At 33.4% G+C, this 17,045-nt stretch overlaps 2 protein-coding genes across 2 annotated transcripts; both read left to right on the top strand.

Annotated features, from left to right (window-relative positions):
* The first annotated feature begins 310 nt into the window (after window positions 1–310).
* On the top strand, window positions 311–9,833 carry LOC124827304 (respiratory burst oxidase homolog protein A-like). Its single transcript, XM_047300331.2, has 14 exons — window positions 311–1,396; window positions 1,617–1,776; window positions 2,047–2,095; window positions 2,661–2,774; window positions 4,419–4,844; window positions 6,215–6,601; window positions 6,688–6,783; window positions 7,081–7,196; window positions 7,570–7,737; window positions 7,853–8,012; window positions 8,205–8,405; window positions 8,541–8,669; window positions 8,797–8,875; window positions 9,107–9,833. Exons 1-14 carry the CDS (start codon window positions 751–753, stop codon window positions 9,214–9,216), a joined length of 2,841 nt encoding a protein of 946 aa, XP_047156287.1. The 5' UTR covers window positions 311–750; the 3' UTR covers window positions 9,217–9,833.
* A 3,727-nt stretch (window positions 9,834–13,560) lies between these two features.
* LOC124827294 (late embryogenesis abundant protein At1g64065) lies at window positions 13,561–14,651 on the top strand. Its single transcript, XM_047300318.2, has one exon. The coding sequence runs from the start codon at window positions 13,789–13,791 to the stop codon at window positions 14,458–14,460; it is 672 nt and encodes a 223-aa protein (XP_047156274.1). The 5' UTR covers window positions 13,561–13,788; the 3' UTR covers window positions 14,461–14,651.
* The last annotated feature ends 2,394 nt before the right edge of the window (window positions 14,652–17,045 follow it).

Here is a 17,045-nt window from a genome sequence, read left to right as displayed (position 1 = left end):
TAAAAAATGAGAGTATAATAAGAAAATGTATGTAGTAAATTGAGAGGAAGAGTTAAAAAGAAAGGATAGTGGGCTGAGTTGACAAAAGTGATATCTGCCGTCGCCTAAAAACCTCTGTAATAAGAGGTCCCACTAGCGTAAAATAGAGATATTCCCTTTCGTTTTCCAACCCAGCACAAGGTCACTTGCACACACTCTCCCTCTACTTCTTCTCAACCCTTAAAACCAAGCCACACAAACACAACCATTAAACAAAGAAATCAAACCCAACATCTTATAGTGCTCATACAGAGCCCTTACACCTCTTCTCTCAACCCACACACATACTAATATAAAAACCCAACAACACACTCTTATTTTCTTGCGTATAATTATTTTACCATACTTTAGAAACATTCCATCAATTTCTGTTCCTCTTCTTAATCCCTTCCATTATATAGGTCCCCCCCATTAACAAATACAATACATCCTATTCTTCTCTCCTGCAAAACCCCCCTTCTTTTCTTTCTTCGCATTCACGCGTTCACGTCCTTGTCTCATATATTATCAACGCGTTATTCCTCTTGGTCTCTCTTTCCTATTCCAAACTCAACTTACCATAATCCAATTTCCAAAACAACTTTGCTCAACCACTGCTCCACTTTAGCCACGCAACACTAATTGCATTGCATAACCGATTTACCTTCCCTTTCCTTTCGGACACACTTAATCTCCCATCGCTACATTTCTTCCTGCCATTTTCTCTTATCAATGAGTGCTGTTCCGAGGCACGAGCGCCGATGGGCGTCCGACACTGTTCCCGGAAGAGCCACTGTCAGCGCCGGAACTTCGCCGGGAACTGATTCCAGCTCTGCCGTGGAGGAGTTCGTGGAGGTTACGCTTGATCTTCAAGATGATGATACCATCGTTCTTCGGAGCGTCGAGCCAGCCTCGGTTATTAACATCGACGACGGCGTCGCTGGGAGCGGATACGAGACTCCGGCGTCGGTATCGCGGTCGCCGACGATGCGGCGGAGCTCGTCGCGGGGCTTCCGGCAGTTCTCGCAGGAGCTGAAGGCGGAAGCGGTGGCGAAGGCGAGGCAGTTCTCGCAGGAGCTAAAATCGGAGCTGCGGCGCTTCTCGTGGAGCCATAGCCAGGCTTCGCGCGCGCTCTCTTCTTCCTCGGGGCATAACGGCGCCGGAGGTGGATTCGAAACGGCGCTGGCCGCTCGTGCTCTCAGGAGGCAACGCGCGCAGCTTGATCGCACGCGCTCCGGTGCGCACAAAGCGCTTCGCGGTCTGAAATTTATCAGTAGCAAATCGAATGGTGTTGATGCGTGGAACGAGGTGCAGAACAGCTTCGATAGAATCTCTAAGGATGGATTTCTCAATCGGGCCGATTTTGCGCAATGCATAGGTCTGTTTCTTTTTTCGAATCTCGCATTGTTTGTTTAAATCTTTTGATTAGTTTATTCTACAGAGTTTTCCCAACCCTCCCTGTTTTATTGCATTGAATTTTCATTGCTTGTTTCGATGCTTTATGTTTTGCATGAATACTCTTTCTTCCTGTCGCAACTGCTTTTTCTTATTGGTTTTTGTTAACTCAGGGAGTTGTATGTTTTTTTTTATCTCTGTAGGTATGAAGGATTCGAAGGAATTCGCTCTGGAACTGTTTGATGCTCTGAGTCGTAAACGAAGGTTGAAAGTTGACAATATCAACAAGGAAGAGCTGTTTGAATTCTGGTCGCAAATTACTGATCAGAGTTTCGATTCCCGGCTTCAGATCTTCTTCGACATGTAATTATTCGGTCATCATTGTAGTAATTGATGCTCCTCTGTTTAATTAATTAGTGATAAATAATCTTCCTCTGTTTACTTTCCGTTATTTAATTATGCCCACGACACCTAATGACAAATTAAGCACAGCATTGTTAAATGTCACTGCATATTTGATTTAATATTTAAATGTCCGTCAAAGCGTTGATGATTTCTTTGCTTGTAAGTTGTAATGCAATTATGATCATTACGTGCTTTGTATTTTAAAATATATCTTGGTAAAATTTACAGGGTGGACAAGAACGAGGATGGGAGAATCACAGAAGAAGAAGTGAAAGAGGTATAGAAGACTTTAGTTTTATATTCCGAAATCTAAACTGAAACTAAATCTTTCATATTTGTTTACAACTGAAATTTTTTTTTAATATCGTTTTTTATTTAATGTGTTGTTCTTCTTCATATTGTGGACGTAGTACGTTGCTTACATATGGTGTCCACTTGGGGTTTAATAAATCAACATTAGGCTGGATTGGTTGAACTTAATTTAATGGTTACTAAATTAACTGCTTCCAATATTCAATGTTCTTACTTATAACGTTTCCTATGTTCTAGAACGTAATATTAATTAGTTGGTGCATATTCAAGAGTTAGTGAACTATGTCTTACTTTTTCGGCTTTTGTCACACATATGGCGCTTTCGTTTTTCTTATTTTACCAAATTCTTGGAATTTATAATGAAGACGTTTTCAGTGGAGTTGGTGGGGGCATAGTTGTCATTTTAAGTTAAAGTTTTTTCTTTTGCCCCAATATTGATTGTTTTCTTACACGAAATGTTAAGTCAAAACTCAAAAGTTTTTGGATTAAATTTTTTATTAACCTATTCGTGTCGCAACTATTGATTTCAGATCATCATGTTAAGCGCTTCTGCAAATAGGTTGTCCAGATTGAAGGAACAGGCCGAAGAATATGCAGCTCTAATCATGGAAGAGTTAGACCCCGAAGGACTTGGCTACATCGAGGTGGGAAATCTTTCTATATTCCATTATAAGTATATTCTAGTTCTATCAACACATGCATACATAGAGTCAAAATAGTGTGCTCATTATTTTTTTCATAAAAAAAAACATACAAATGATTATTGATAGCGTATGTATTGCATGATAAACGGGAATAATTCATTACTCAAATTAAGTTATTAAAATAATGGCAGTCTTAGTATATTACTCAGACTTGGTTTATGGTTTACATTATTGTTTTATATAATTTCCATAAAACTACTAAAATAGAAAACACAAGTTTTTCCTTTCCTTGAAATGTAAGGTTTTCCTCGACATATTACGGGAACAATTGCTCTCGCAATTCCAAATATAATAACTTCTTAATTAAAAATAGAAATAAAAAAATGATATGATAACAATTTTTGCAATTATAAGCAAAAAAATATAATAAACTCTCAAATCAAACAGCTCTTAAATTTTAGAATCAAATAGGTTTTTAATTATCGAGTATCTTTAAAATATATTAAATATATAGAATAAGTTTTAAGTTTTAATTAATAAAATATTGGATGTTTATAAAAACAAATACCTTTACACATTTTTTAAACCATGCTTGTTTGTTTAGCCGTCTTACATAGGTTTGTGCCCATTAATCAACAGATGAGCTAAATTGTGAATTAGCAAATCACCCGACATTTAGGAAAAACCCATTATTAGTATTAGATTAATAGGATGCACTCAACGTGCAATCTCATTTCTTCATCCTTTTACCGTGTCAACAAATTTAACAGTAAACTTAATTGGAGACCACTTTGTTCCTTAATACGTGACATAACTAAGCCATTATCTCCAATAACTCAGTTTCTTAATACATTATTACAATGACCTCTTTACTTCTGAGGCCAATATAAGCTTGTTTAGAAGATATTCATTATAGTTTTCGGTAGTGCTGGTATGTATTCAGAGATTTTAGTAAATATGGAAAATCCAACGAGTGGATGGGATTGTAGTTATTCATGCTGATTCTAGCTAGAGTACTATTCACATATTTCCACTTAAGTATCTATCTCATAATAATTGTATTGACAAAGGCAAAGACTGGGAAGAGAAAAGATGCAGATGTGAAATAACGGAGAGAGATAAAAGGTAAAAACACTATCGTAAAAATGTTGTAGAAAGAGTATAATTCTTTCTATTCACACACAAAAAAGGAGTATTATTTTCATAGAGCAAATTTATTTTTCTGTTATTCCTTTCTCAACGGTGAGCTAAAGTAACGCGGTAAGGGGGGTAAATTAAAAAAGGATCAATGCTATTAGCCTTTGCTGATTTGTATCGTGGGCGAAAGAGCGGAGAGGGGTTATCTTATCTCCCTGGCTAACAGCATTATTGAGACTGAATCATATTCATGCCGAGTGGTTTTTCTGAGGTACATTTTTCATATGCTTCAGTTCCCAAGTTGCCTTTCTGCTTTTTAGCCAGTTACTCATAGACTCACCACAGAAAATATATTAATTAGTGGGGTTTATTCATGACGTGTCCACGCGTGATGCCTTCTGTTCCTCTTGTTATGCTTATGTATGCTGCTGTCATGCTGAAATATCTCTACACGATTCAACTTTTGATTGTTTTACGGCATTTTGGATGGTCACTATGTCATTGCAGCTATGGCAACTGGAGACGCTTCTTTTACAAAAGGACACGTATCTCAACTACAGTCAAGCTCTAAGTTACACAAGCCAAGCTCTGAGCCAGAACCTACAGGGGTTAAGGAAGAAAAGTCCAATACGTAGAATGAGCCGCAGATTGATCTACTATTTGCAAGAGAATTGGAAGAGACTTTGGGTTTTAACATTGTGGGTTTGCATAATGACGGGGCTATTCACGTGGAAGTTTATACAGTACAAGCGGAAAGATGCATTTCATATCATGGGTTATTGTCTTTCCACGGCCAAGGGTGGGGCTGAGACTCTAAAATTCAACATGGCCCTTATACTCTTGCCCGTGTGCAGAAACACCATAACTTGGCTCAGGTCTACAACCAAGCTGGGTTATGCTGTGCCTTTTGATGACAACATAAACTTTCACAAGGTACGCAGTTCATTGGATGAATAGAGTTTGATAATGCATTCAAATAGAAGTCAACTAATTTGTGAGCTTTAAACTACATAAAGTCAACTCTACTCAATTAAATAAACATACAAAAAATGTTATATAAATGATCGTATGAATATTAATCTGTAAATATTGTATATAAATATTTCAATTTTTATATTACATTCATTGAGTTGAAACATGATTTTATTTTATTATTTTGATATCTTAGAATTTTAGAAACTATTATATATGTCTTTGTTATAAGTAGTGCTATTTATAATAATTAAGAAACACTAAAAAAAGGTTAATTATAACTTTCTTAGAGTTAAATAAGAGAAACTATTTTTTAATTATTTAATTTGATAACTCAATTTAATCAAATCCATTTGATTGTATGGGTTTCTAAATAAAAACAAGAAACTCAATTATTTTAATTGATTTAAATTAAACTTAAACTTAAACCCTAAACCATTTACACGCACTAAATCTTGAGTATTTTTTTTTTTAAACTTGTCACCTTTAAAAATATGCTAATTTTTTAGATGAAAGAGAAAGAAAAGATTATAACACACACACGTGTGTGTGTGTCTATATATATATATATATATATATATATATATATATATATATATATATATATATAAAAGATAACTGTAATTTCAAGTTTATATTTTGATGGAAACATCATATTTGTTTTTTTTTTCTATTTGTAAGATTTTTTTTGGTACATTCTATTTGTAAGTTTAAAAAATGTATGTAATAACTGGTGTAAAATTAACGGTTACCCTCCTAGGTATAAAGGGAAAACAATTCACAATATTATCATAAAAAATAAGTTAAAGAATGCATATAAAAAATATATATTTTAAATATGTTTTAATTGTATTTCCATTGCATTTATTTTAAATGTAATTTGCTTTTATTATTTTAAATTAAAAATGACTTTCGTTTTAATGTTATTTCAATTTTATTTATTTTCAATTCTTTATAACTGACGAACATATTTTATTAATAAGCACATTTAAATCAATAGATATATTTCATATTTAAACAAAATCACTAAATTGTGCGAGTAGCATAAATTTTCTTAAATTAATAGATACATATATTTTTATAATTTAATACGGAAATAGTATTAAAGCTTATATTGGCTTAACGAATGAGAGTGAAATTATCTTTAAAATGTAATGATCGTACATAAAAAGTTAAAGTGCAAAAGTAAAATAAATAAATAAATAAATCTGCTAGAAATAAAAACATATCAGAAGCATAATAAATTTATGTTCACTGATAGTTCGGTACATGATTTCCAGTTTTACTTATTGATTCTTATGACTTCCAGTTTTACTTGCTGATTCTTACAGACAATTGCTGGGGCCATTGTGATTGGTATTATACTTCATGCCGGAGATCACCTTGCTTGTGATTTTCCAAGACTTGTAAGTACGTCTAAAGACAATTATGAGACGTATTTGAAAGGTGTATTTGGTGATACTAAACCCAGTTACGGAGACCTGGCTAAAGGCGTCGAGGGTGTGACTGGAATTTTGATGGTGATTCTTATGATAATAGCATTTACACTTGCTACCAAATGGTTCCGGAGAAATCTCATTAAGCTGCCTAAACCATTTAGTAGGCTCACTGGCTTCAATGCCTTCTGGTATTCACATCATCTGTTTGTCATCGTATACGTCCTTCTTATAGTCCACGGAACAAAACTTTACCTCGTGCATAAATGGTACCTTAAAACGGTATACATATTTCAATTATTTAGAATATCTTTCAAATGCTTTGTTTACCTTTAATTAGTGATTTACGTTCTGGTTTCCGTTTGCAGACATGGATGTATCTTGCGGTTCCAGTTTTACTTTATACGTCCGAAAGAATACTCAGACTATTTCGTTCTGGTCTGTATACAGTTCGTCTTGGAAAGGTTAGCTGATTAAGTGAACCAATAGTTAGGCTCTAAATGTAGTTTCGACTTCATAACAAACATGGTTTTATTACTTGTCTCAACTACTATTAAGTGCAATTGGCCTGGGCTAATTGTGAGCATCCAGACTCTAGAGTCATAAAAAGCAAACTAAAAACTGCCAGGAACTTCCAAATCTAAAAAACTACTCTAATTCTATAACTTCATATAAATTAGAGTCAAATATAAATTGAAAAGCATGCTAACTTCTTTTTCTCCCTCTTTCTTTTTTTTTTAAAAAAAATGGAAAATGTTTAGGTTGCCATATATCCTGGAAATGTTCTCACATTGCAAATGTCTAAGCCTCCTCAATTTCGTTACAAGAGCGGACAATACATGTTTGTGCAGTGTCCTGCTGTTTCTCCGTTTGAATGGTGAGTTGCATTTCAATTTTAAACAAAAATATGTTTCATGTAGCGGTTTTACGATTTACATTATGCTTCATAATTGAGACACTGTTTGTAGCATGTGTACTGTATTGAACAAAGAAATATGGAAAACGATACGAAGTTCGAAAAATGAACTTTCCTCTGCATTTTTAGTATCCATGAAACAGAGAACGAACCGGTAGCACTTTTGCCCCTGATGATCAGACATATTGAACAAGAAAAGAAGGGAAATTAAACCAATATTGCAGTTTATGAGCTATTTTAGAAGTCTCGATTTTGTTTCGGAGTGAAACTTGTGAAGTTTTTACTCAACAAGTATCTGTATCTAACAGTAACATGGGGCAATATTTTGTGTCAGGCATCCGTTCTCTATTACCTCAGCCCCTGGCGACGACTACCTGAGTGTTCATATTCGGCAACTGGGTGATTGGACACAAGAGCTTAAAAGGGTGTTCTCTGAGGCCTGTGAGCCTCCTGTGTCTGGGAAGAGTGGGCTTCTCAGGGCTGATGAAACCACTAAGAAAAGGTATATGTGGCGCTTGCCATTTTCTGTTGTTGCTTTCTTATTTTTGGTCCTGGGGAAGTAGGGGCAAATAATTTATACATGATTCCAAGCTAAAACTTGTTAACCATTGATGCAGTTTGCCGAAGTTAAAGATCGATGGACCTTACGGTGCACCGGCACAAGATTATAAAAAATATGATGTTTTGTTACTAGTCGGTCTCGGGATAGGAGCAACACCTTTCATCAGCATTCTAAAAGATCTTCTCAACAACATCATCAAAATGGAGGAAATGGCGGTGAGTTCCAGCGGTCATAGTATTAGTTAATGAACATTAATATAGCAAAGTAGTTAATATTCATGTGATTCATAGCTTAACTCTGGCGTGTTATGTGTCGCATACAAATTGTTATGCTCATGAATATTCTTTGAACATCTGTATGCAAATTTAGGACCACGAAATATAACTATCTGGGTTACTTTTATTCAGGATTCAATCTCTGATATAAGTAGAGGTTCAGACCTTAGTGTTGGGAGTACTACAGACTCACCATCTCTTAATAAAATTGCGCCAAAACGGAAGAAAACACTGAAGACCACCAACGCTTATTTTTACTGGGTTACAAGAGAGCAAGGCTCTTTTGATTGGTTCAAAGGAGTCATGAATGAAGTAGCAGAGCTTGATCAAAGGGTATTTAGTTTCTGCAGAAGATTTATTTCTTATTATACTACCTCCCGAAGAACTTTTAGTATTCCTTGTCCCTGCCACAAAGATGAATAATGTTTTTTTCGCAATGTCTAATGTTGAACATCAAATGGACTTCAGGGTGTCATTGAGATGCACAACTACTTGACCAGCGTATACGAGGAAGGGGATGCTAGATCTGCCCTCATCACCATGGTACAAGCACTCAACCATGCCAAAAATGGAGTTGACATTGTTTCTGGGACCAGAGTAAGCTATCGCGTTTCATTGTTTTTATGTATTATACGCTATGATTAGCATTTAGCCCCATTTTAATGCCATAATCGGAGTGAGTAAATTTAAAACCTCGCTTACTTCTTTGAATTCCTACTACCAGGTGCGAACTCATTTTGCTAGGCCCAACTGGAAGAAGGTTTTCCATAAAATGTGCTCCAAGCACTATAATGGAAGAATAGGTTAGTTAGTCGCAATCAAGCGTACTTTGGTAGTCGGTAGACTTTCTTTTTAACCCTCTTTTTTCAATGTCATCATTTGAACACGTCAAGTAAGTCTTAGATATTACAAAATTTTATTTATATGTCTCACTTTTTTTATCTTCTTTTATACACTTATCTCAAAAATATTCTTTCGTTCTTCCTTTTATTTTCTCCCTTTACTGACATTATGGCTATCATGATTCGGATCAGGGGTATTTTATTGTGGTGCACCAGTTTTGGCCAAAGAACTGAGCAAGCTCTGCTTCGAGTTCAATGAAAAGGGTCCAACAAAATTTGAGTTCCACAAGGAGCACTTTTAAAGAATTTGGACTGAGCACTCCCAACTGTACTTAAAGTTAACAGGCTCACCTCACAACTTAAACCCGTCATTTTAGTAACTTGGCGTGGTCATATTATGTGATTAATAATCAACAAGTAAAACCTTTTTGTATAGATGTGAAGCATTGTACATAGAGCCAGCAAGATTGCTTGGCATTTCAGTATACATGTGGCCTCATAACTAAAGAGATAAGCGCAGTGGTACCATCCACCACCTAGAGTGCGATACAACTACGTTGGAGATGCTGACCTGATTGTGGAGCCACATCGACTGTTGGCAGATAAATCCACAGTGAATTGGATATGGACATTTTTGAAAAAGATAATAGAAGGTAAAGGGACTAAAGAATGTGGCTGGGATACCTTCTCAAGAGCAACTTTCTCATTTTTTCCTTCCATGGGATTCCAGGAATTCTTGAGAACTCAGAGTGAGGCAAATGACTTACCTCTGCTTCTGCTTGGATCCTAACGGGGAGAGGGGGATTATACATATCTATGTAAATGAAACCGGTATAGTGTTTTCCTTTTTCAAAGTGACCAATAGTTTTAACCTTTATTTATTTATTTGATTATATATATACATATAGGGGTTTGCGTACGCCTGTTTTTCAGTTGGTACATTTTAGTAATGTGTACCGGATTTTAGTAGACAAAAATATCCTTATATATTATGAATTCCAAGTTTTAAGGTTAAGGGTATTTTAATAATTTCATTTTCAAAACTTAAAAAAAAAAAAAAAAACCCCAAACCCTTACTCAACTCTCTCATTCCTCTCAATCATTTCTCTTTCATCTCTCTCACTCCAACCTTTTCTCTGTCATCCCTACTGTAACCCCAATTGAAAAAAATCAGAAACACATGCCTTTAAAAAATTTTCCTTTGTAAAGAGTTGAGTCATTGACATATTCACCTTCAAGGTAAAGGTTCATTCAAGATCTCTTCAATTTCACCATCTTCACTAACCTCTCTAATTTCATCATCTGTATTTGTTGAATCATCATCTCTAAAAAAGTCCTCGAGGCCAATTACCAATTCTTTCTGATGTCATTATGCTTGTGAAAATTAGATAAAATTATATACGACAAAAATTATAAAATGAAAACTCATTATAAAGTCATTTTTTTGTAAGAAATTTTTGAACAACTGAGTGTTTTTGATTTTTTTCCAGGCCAATTACCAATTCCTTTGATGTCATTATGCTTGTGAAAATTAGATAAAATTAGATAAAATTAGATAAGACAAAAATTATAAAATAAAAACTCATTATAAAATCATTTTTGTAAGAAATTGTTAAACAACGAGTATTTCTGAATTTTTTCCAGGTCAATTACCAATTCCTTTATGCTTGTGAAAATTGGATAAAATTAGATAAGACAAAAATTATAAGATAAAAACTCATTATAAAATCATTTTTTTGTAAGATTGTTTAACAGCAAGTGTTTCTGATTTTTTCAATTGAAGCTACGGTAGGGATAACAGAGAAAAGATTGGAGTGAAAAGGTGAGTAAGTGTTTGGGGGTTTCTTTTTTTTTTTTTTTAGTTTTGAGAATGAAAATTATTAAAATACCCTTAACTTTAAAACTTAGAATCATGATATATAATAAGGATATTTTTGTCTACTAAAACCCGGTACACATTGCTAAAATGTACCGACGTACGCGCGTTAGCAATATATATATATATATATATATATATATATATATATGGGGTTTGCTAACGCGCGTACGCCTGTTTTTCAGTTGGTACATTTTAGCAATGTGTACCGGGTTTTAGTAGACAAAAATATCCTTATATATCATGGATTCTAAGTTTTAAGGTTAAGGGTATTTTAATAATTTTCATTCTCAAAACTAAAAAAAAAAAAAAGAAACCCCCAAACCCTTACTCACCTCTCTCATTCCTCTCAACCCTTTCTCTTTCCTCTTTCTCACTCCAATCTTTTCTCTGTCATCCCTGCTGTAGCCCCAATTGAAAAAATCAGAAACACTTGCTGTTAAACAATCTTACAAAAAAATGATTTTATAATGAGTTTTCATCTTATGATTTTTGTCTTATCTAATTTTATCCAATTTTCACAAGCATAAAGGAATTGGTAATTGACCTGGAAAAAATTAAGAAATACTCGCTGTTAAACAATTTCTTACAAAAAATGATTTTATAATGAGTTTTTATTTTATAATTTTTGTCTTATCTAATTTTATCTAATTTTCACAAGCATAATGACATCAAATGAATTGGTAATTGGCCTGGAAAAAAATCAGAAACACTCAGTTGTTAAACAATTTCTTACAAAAAAATGACTTTATAATGAGTTTTCATTTTATAATTTTTGTCGTATATAATTTTATCTAATTTTCACAAGCATAATGACATCAGAAAGAATTGGTAATTGGCCTGGAGGGTTTTTTTAGAGATGATGATTCAACAAATAGAGATGATGAGATTAGAGAGGTTAGTGAAGATGGTGAAATTGAAGAGATCTTGAATAAATCTTTGCCTTGAAGGTGAATATGTCAATGACTCAACTCTTTACAAAGGAAAATTTTTTAAAGGCACGTGTTTCTGATTTTTTTCAATTGTGGCTACAGTAGGGATGATAGAGAAAAGGTTGGAGTGAGAGAGATGAAAGAGAAAGGATTAAGAGGAATGAGAGAGGTGAGTAAGGGTTTGGGGGGTTTCTTTTTTTTTTTTTTTAAGTTTTGAAAATGAAAATTATTAAAATACCCTTAACCTTAAAACTTGGAATCCATAATATATAAGGATATTTTTGTCTACTAAAATCCGGTACACATTGCTAAAATGTACCAACTGAAAAACAGGCGTACGCGCGTTAGCAAACCCATTGGTTTGTGAACACGACTTAAACTATTGAGCCACGATGATATTTTCCGGTGCTCATTTAGTCAATGCATATTAAAACTATCTGCACAGAGTTTACGAGCCAGATCAGGAGTATATTAATATAAAATTCTTCAGTAAGGTTCCATTTGGGTCATTTTTTCAGCAAAGACTTCGAATATGATTTAAACACGTCTTCAAAAAATGCTACTCTAATCCTCGTTTGGATGGAAAGGATGTGCGTGAAATAAACTCCAGATGCTTAATCTCTTCTGCATAATGGAGAAGGGATTTGTTCAATGTCAGCTGAAATGAAATTGTAAATACACAACTGTACACACCATTTGAAATATACAAAATTTTACATTACAAATTACTATTTTTTCTTTCTATACGAAAACTAACGTATATTCAGTAAGAGTTATTGGTTGTTTATTTTCTGATCTGCATGTCAGAATTTATGAAAATAAAAAAAATATATCAAGCACGTTATGTTCTTTGTGATATTATTAATCTTATTATAAATGGTGGAGCAATTGAGAGCAGATGGCGCGGCGCATAGAGAGGGTCTAGAGTATAAATACCTTTTTATTTAGATCCAACATCCGTATGATATAGTAAATGCACAACTGATAAAAGTGGCCCTATGCATTAAGTCTTGTGTAAAACGCAAGCCCAAAGGGCCGAAAGGGTTCAGTGCCACCGTTTTTGTGAAATGGAAGGGAAAAAGCAAATAAGAAAATGAAAAATGGCTCTATGAAGAAGGATTTATGATATCTCTTTGACCGATTCACCGTGTAAGGGAATTGAGATGGATAAAATGGTGGGGACTACCAACATTAGAATCCTGTGGATTGAGTTTGATGACTTAAATATTTATTAACTTTCCCATCAAAGAGTTAAAAATTATTTTCCAAAAGCTGGGTCTTCATGACCAAGTCAAAACATATTTAATTGCACATTCTCAAAGGCGAAAATCGACAAGGTAGTGGAATGAAACTGGCCTAATTTTTTAGTTTGTTACAACGCATTTGCTGATCCAATACTCTGCACTGCTGCATTTCATATTCCTTCAGGCCGGATGTGTCTTTTCCCTCACTCCTATTTCTAGAATCCTTCAAAGTCACTCCCCTTGAATCATCATCTCAATTTTTTTAGTCCATAAATCAAGTACATTTAATCATTCTTTGCCTTTAATTTCAGTAACCTCCCATTTAGTCATCGGTCAAGCCGTGCAAATACTGGAAACGCGTTCAGGAAAACATCAACCAATAATTCCTTAATTCTCAATACCTTAAGGTCAAGACAAATAACCTTTATTTTCTTCTTTTTACCATTTCTGATCAATACAAGATTTTCAACCAAAAACTTAAAGTTAATTGCACAAAAATACTAATATTTATTCATGGGTCACTCTCTCTTATCCCATGTGGAGATCGAACACCACCAACATCTGATCATATATATACCTGAACAACAAGATTTTATTAGTATTCAAGACAAAAAAAAAATGTTATATTTAATGACTAAATTTATCTTGTCAATTACATCGCAGGTGCAGGAGACAGAGTTATCGCTATCAACGTGGAATCAACCATTTCATATTGGAAATTGATCTAAGTACCCACCACCCATTTGCTAGTAAGCCATAATGTATAGTTTCAAGAAGACCATCTCATCCTAAGTTAAATTCCCACTACCATCACAAATCAGCATGGCTCAGCAGAGTCCTGATCAGCAGATCAAGCCCTTGGCTCCATTCATATCATCATCCCACTTCAACTTTCAAGAAGATCAAGACTACGCATTCACACACAGCAAAAACATTCGAATAAGAAAGTTTATCCAGTGCTGCGGTTGTGCCACTGCAATTGTTGTGCTACTTGTGGTCATAGTACTGGTCTTGGGCTTCACCGTTTACAATGTCAAAGACCCCCAGGTGAGGACGAACGGGATTAACGTTATCAGTGGAACTTTCGCCAACGGTTCTACTGACAACGTTACGATTCTTGCTGATATATCTGTGAAGAATCCAAACGCTTTTACCTTCAGGTTTGGAAACGCCAGAACCGATGTTTACTATAATGGAGAGGAAATAGGTGATGGTGAATCTCCACCGGGGAAAGCCAAGCCCAGAAGAACCATAAGGGTCAACACCACCATGGAGATTATTGCAAAGAAGCTTCTGGCGATTCCAAATTTGGATACTGACCTAAAGGATCAGGCTTTGAATATCAGCAGCTATACCAGGATTGATGGTAAGGTCAAAATACTAAACATTTTTTCGAGGAAAGTTGTGGTTGAGATGAACTGCACAATCACATACAACATCACCACTGGGTCGATTAAAAATGGTGACAATTGTTTTGGAAACGTTGATATTTAGGTTGGTTTTGATGTTAATTCTTTGTGAATTTGTTAGGATGATGATAGCAGTGGAAAATAGCTAGTGTTTGTAGGTTGTTTTGCATCAAAGATGTTTCCATCTACTGCGCAATTTTTCGCACTTTAATTGTACTGATTATGGATATATGATTTGAGTTAATCCTATAGTAAATGTTATCTGTTTCTCCTTCTCTTTCCAGTCTTTTCTATAGAACTTTTCCAGAACTTTATCAATATTATTTTTCTAAGTTCTTTTTTTCTCAAATCACTTCTTGAGTTCATTAGTTTTCTAAAATCAAATGTCTTTAACAGGGATACTTATCATTAGTTTTCTGGATATTAAAAGAGATTACGAGGATATAATTTCAATAATTAAAAGGTATAAGTTTTGACAATTTGTTATTATTAATTAAATTTATTAAATTTAATGAATTCAACCGATATGCTTGTAAGACTTTTTATATGAAACTAAATTGACAGCGTTGAAAATAATGAAGAAATTAAAAAATATATTATAATAATATAATGATAATATAGAATGATGTATTAAATCCATTTGTAAAAATTCAACTAATTAAGTTAAAGATTCTTTTAATAAGTAAGAGTTTAATGTTAATCAATCTAATAACCTTTGAGGACATGAGACAATTAGTATAAAAGGGCCTTGATAACTAGAAAAAGAGACAAGATGTTTTGGCTTATGGGTCTCAATTATATAATTGAGTTAAAAGTTTTATCAAAATTTGGATCTAGGATTTACTTACAAATAAAATTTAATTAATATAAACAAATTGTTAACTGCATATACCTCATTTAAAGATATTATCTTAAAATTTCATTTAATTTCAATTTTACTTTTAATATCAACTTTAAGAAATAGTAGTTAAGAAAAAAATAATTAGTTTTAAAAATAAAAGTAGTGAAATTAAATATAACTAACTATTTTTTGCAACTAGTTTGATTTTTTCTATATTATTATTATGAATTTTCTTAGAAAAAAATTTACTTTTATCAATGCTTTTATCTTAAGACTAGAAAGTAGTACTATTAAGTCACTTTTTAAATTTAATTTTATATTATACAATTTAATCCGAGCTCAAGATCGATATTTAAGATCAATCGATCACAGAACAAATCATATAAAATGAGAAATATTGTTTATATTAAACCTGTTAATTTTATCCCTCTCATAAAATTTGGTCCTAATCTACGTGGGTTGGACCAAAAAGCCCATAGAATCGAAAAAGTCTTTATCCAAAAAACTCACATGACCGAAATATGAGGGTTACTCCCTCCACCATCACATGTTATTTCATGCATCTTCTTATTCTCATTTTGTCATGTAGATCAACAGATATGAGAGATCTGTTTGGCCTTCAACAGATCTTGACATCCATCAACGGAAATCAAGATTCATTTGTCCTTTGAACGATTTTCTTTTATGCAAAACATATTTTAAACAAATTAAATAATTATAATTAAATTAATAAATAACTCAAAATCTAGAATTATACAAAACAATAAAATTAATAAACTAAAATAAAAAAATAAAAGAAGTCAAACACGAAGGCAGGAAAGAATATACGAGATCCGTTGGGCCTTCAATGGATCTTGACATCCGTCGACAATCAAGACTCGTTGAAGGCCGAACAAATATCTCATATCCGTTCAGGCCTTCGTGTTTTGCTTCTTCTACGGTTTTCAAACAACATCACACAAATACCAACATTTTGGGGAAAAATCAATCACGAACAACACTTTTCTTCACGAACCAATCATCTTTGGAGCCAACTCAGTGACAATTGAAGCATCGGAAATGGAGGAGGAAACAAACATCACAAATAAAAGAAGTATTAGGAGGAGAGGAAGAAGAGAGTGAAAAGAAAAAATAAAGTTTATGTAAGGGTGTGGGGTGTAGAGCTGAGATAGACAGTAAACAAGGAAAATAGGAAGAGAAGAAGAAGAGAAGTTTCTGTGGTGTGAGAGTGTGGGACTGTGACAGTGAAGAGTGAAAGGAAGTGAGATCAAATTAGGGTTTTAGATTAAATTAGATAAAAATAAAACATAAACATTTAAATAAAGTCAGTTTTAAAAAAAAAAAAAATAGAGAAGTATAGGAACAACCAACCTGTGGTGGTGGAGGCAATAACCCTCCCAAAATATCCACAAAGTCGTATGATTAACCCCTTAACTTTTCTTTTTAACATGAAAAAGAATATAATAATAAATTACTATCATTAGACTTTGTTATTGAGTGAATGAAAAAAGAAAGATTAAATTACTTGTCATAATGGATTTTAACACGAAAATTAACATAATTTATAATAAATACGAGTTGAATTGAATTAAATATAAATTAAATTGAATTTACTTCATTTCATTTATGGGTTAAACAAATTTGTAATTGACAAACATCAATTCTTTATTATGTTTTTATTATTTTTTTTACAATTCTGTATTATAATTATCACTTTTAATTATATGAATTAATGATTTGATCATTTTAAATATTATAATGTTGTTTAATAATGATTGAATTTTTAATTCATTTATTTATCAACTTACATAGTTTAACATTTTAATTTT

Source organism: Vigna umbellata, chromosome 1 (assembly GCF_029865625.1).
Source record: "Vigna umbellata cultivar VRB3 chromosome 1, Vumbellata_1.0, whole genome shotgun sequence".
Lineage (NCBI taxonomy): Eukaryota > Viridiplantae > Streptophyta > Magnoliopsida > Fabales > Fabaceae > Vigna > Vigna umbellata.
Note: the sequence above shows the minus strand (reverse complement) of the source record. Positions and strands in the feature narration are given on the sequence as shown.

Bases quoted from the DNA above. Each gene is read 5' to 3' on its own strand.
- LOC124827304 (XM_047300331.2), top strand. From the start codon at position 751: ATGAGTGCTGTTCCGAGGCACGAGCGCCGATGGGCGTCCGACACTGTT. The intron at 6,602-6,687 runs GTATACATATTT...TTCCGTTTGCAG, and splicing joins ATAAATGGTACCTTAAAACG to ACATGGATGTATCTTGCGGT. The intron at 8,670-8,796 runs GTAAGCTATCGC...TCCTACTACCAG, and splicing joins ACATTGTTTCTGGGACCAGA to GTGCGAACTCATTTTGCTAG.
- LOC124827294 (XM_047300318.2), top strand. From the start codon at position 13,789: ATGGCTCAGCAGAGTCCTGATCAGCAGATCAAGCCCTTGGCTCCATTC.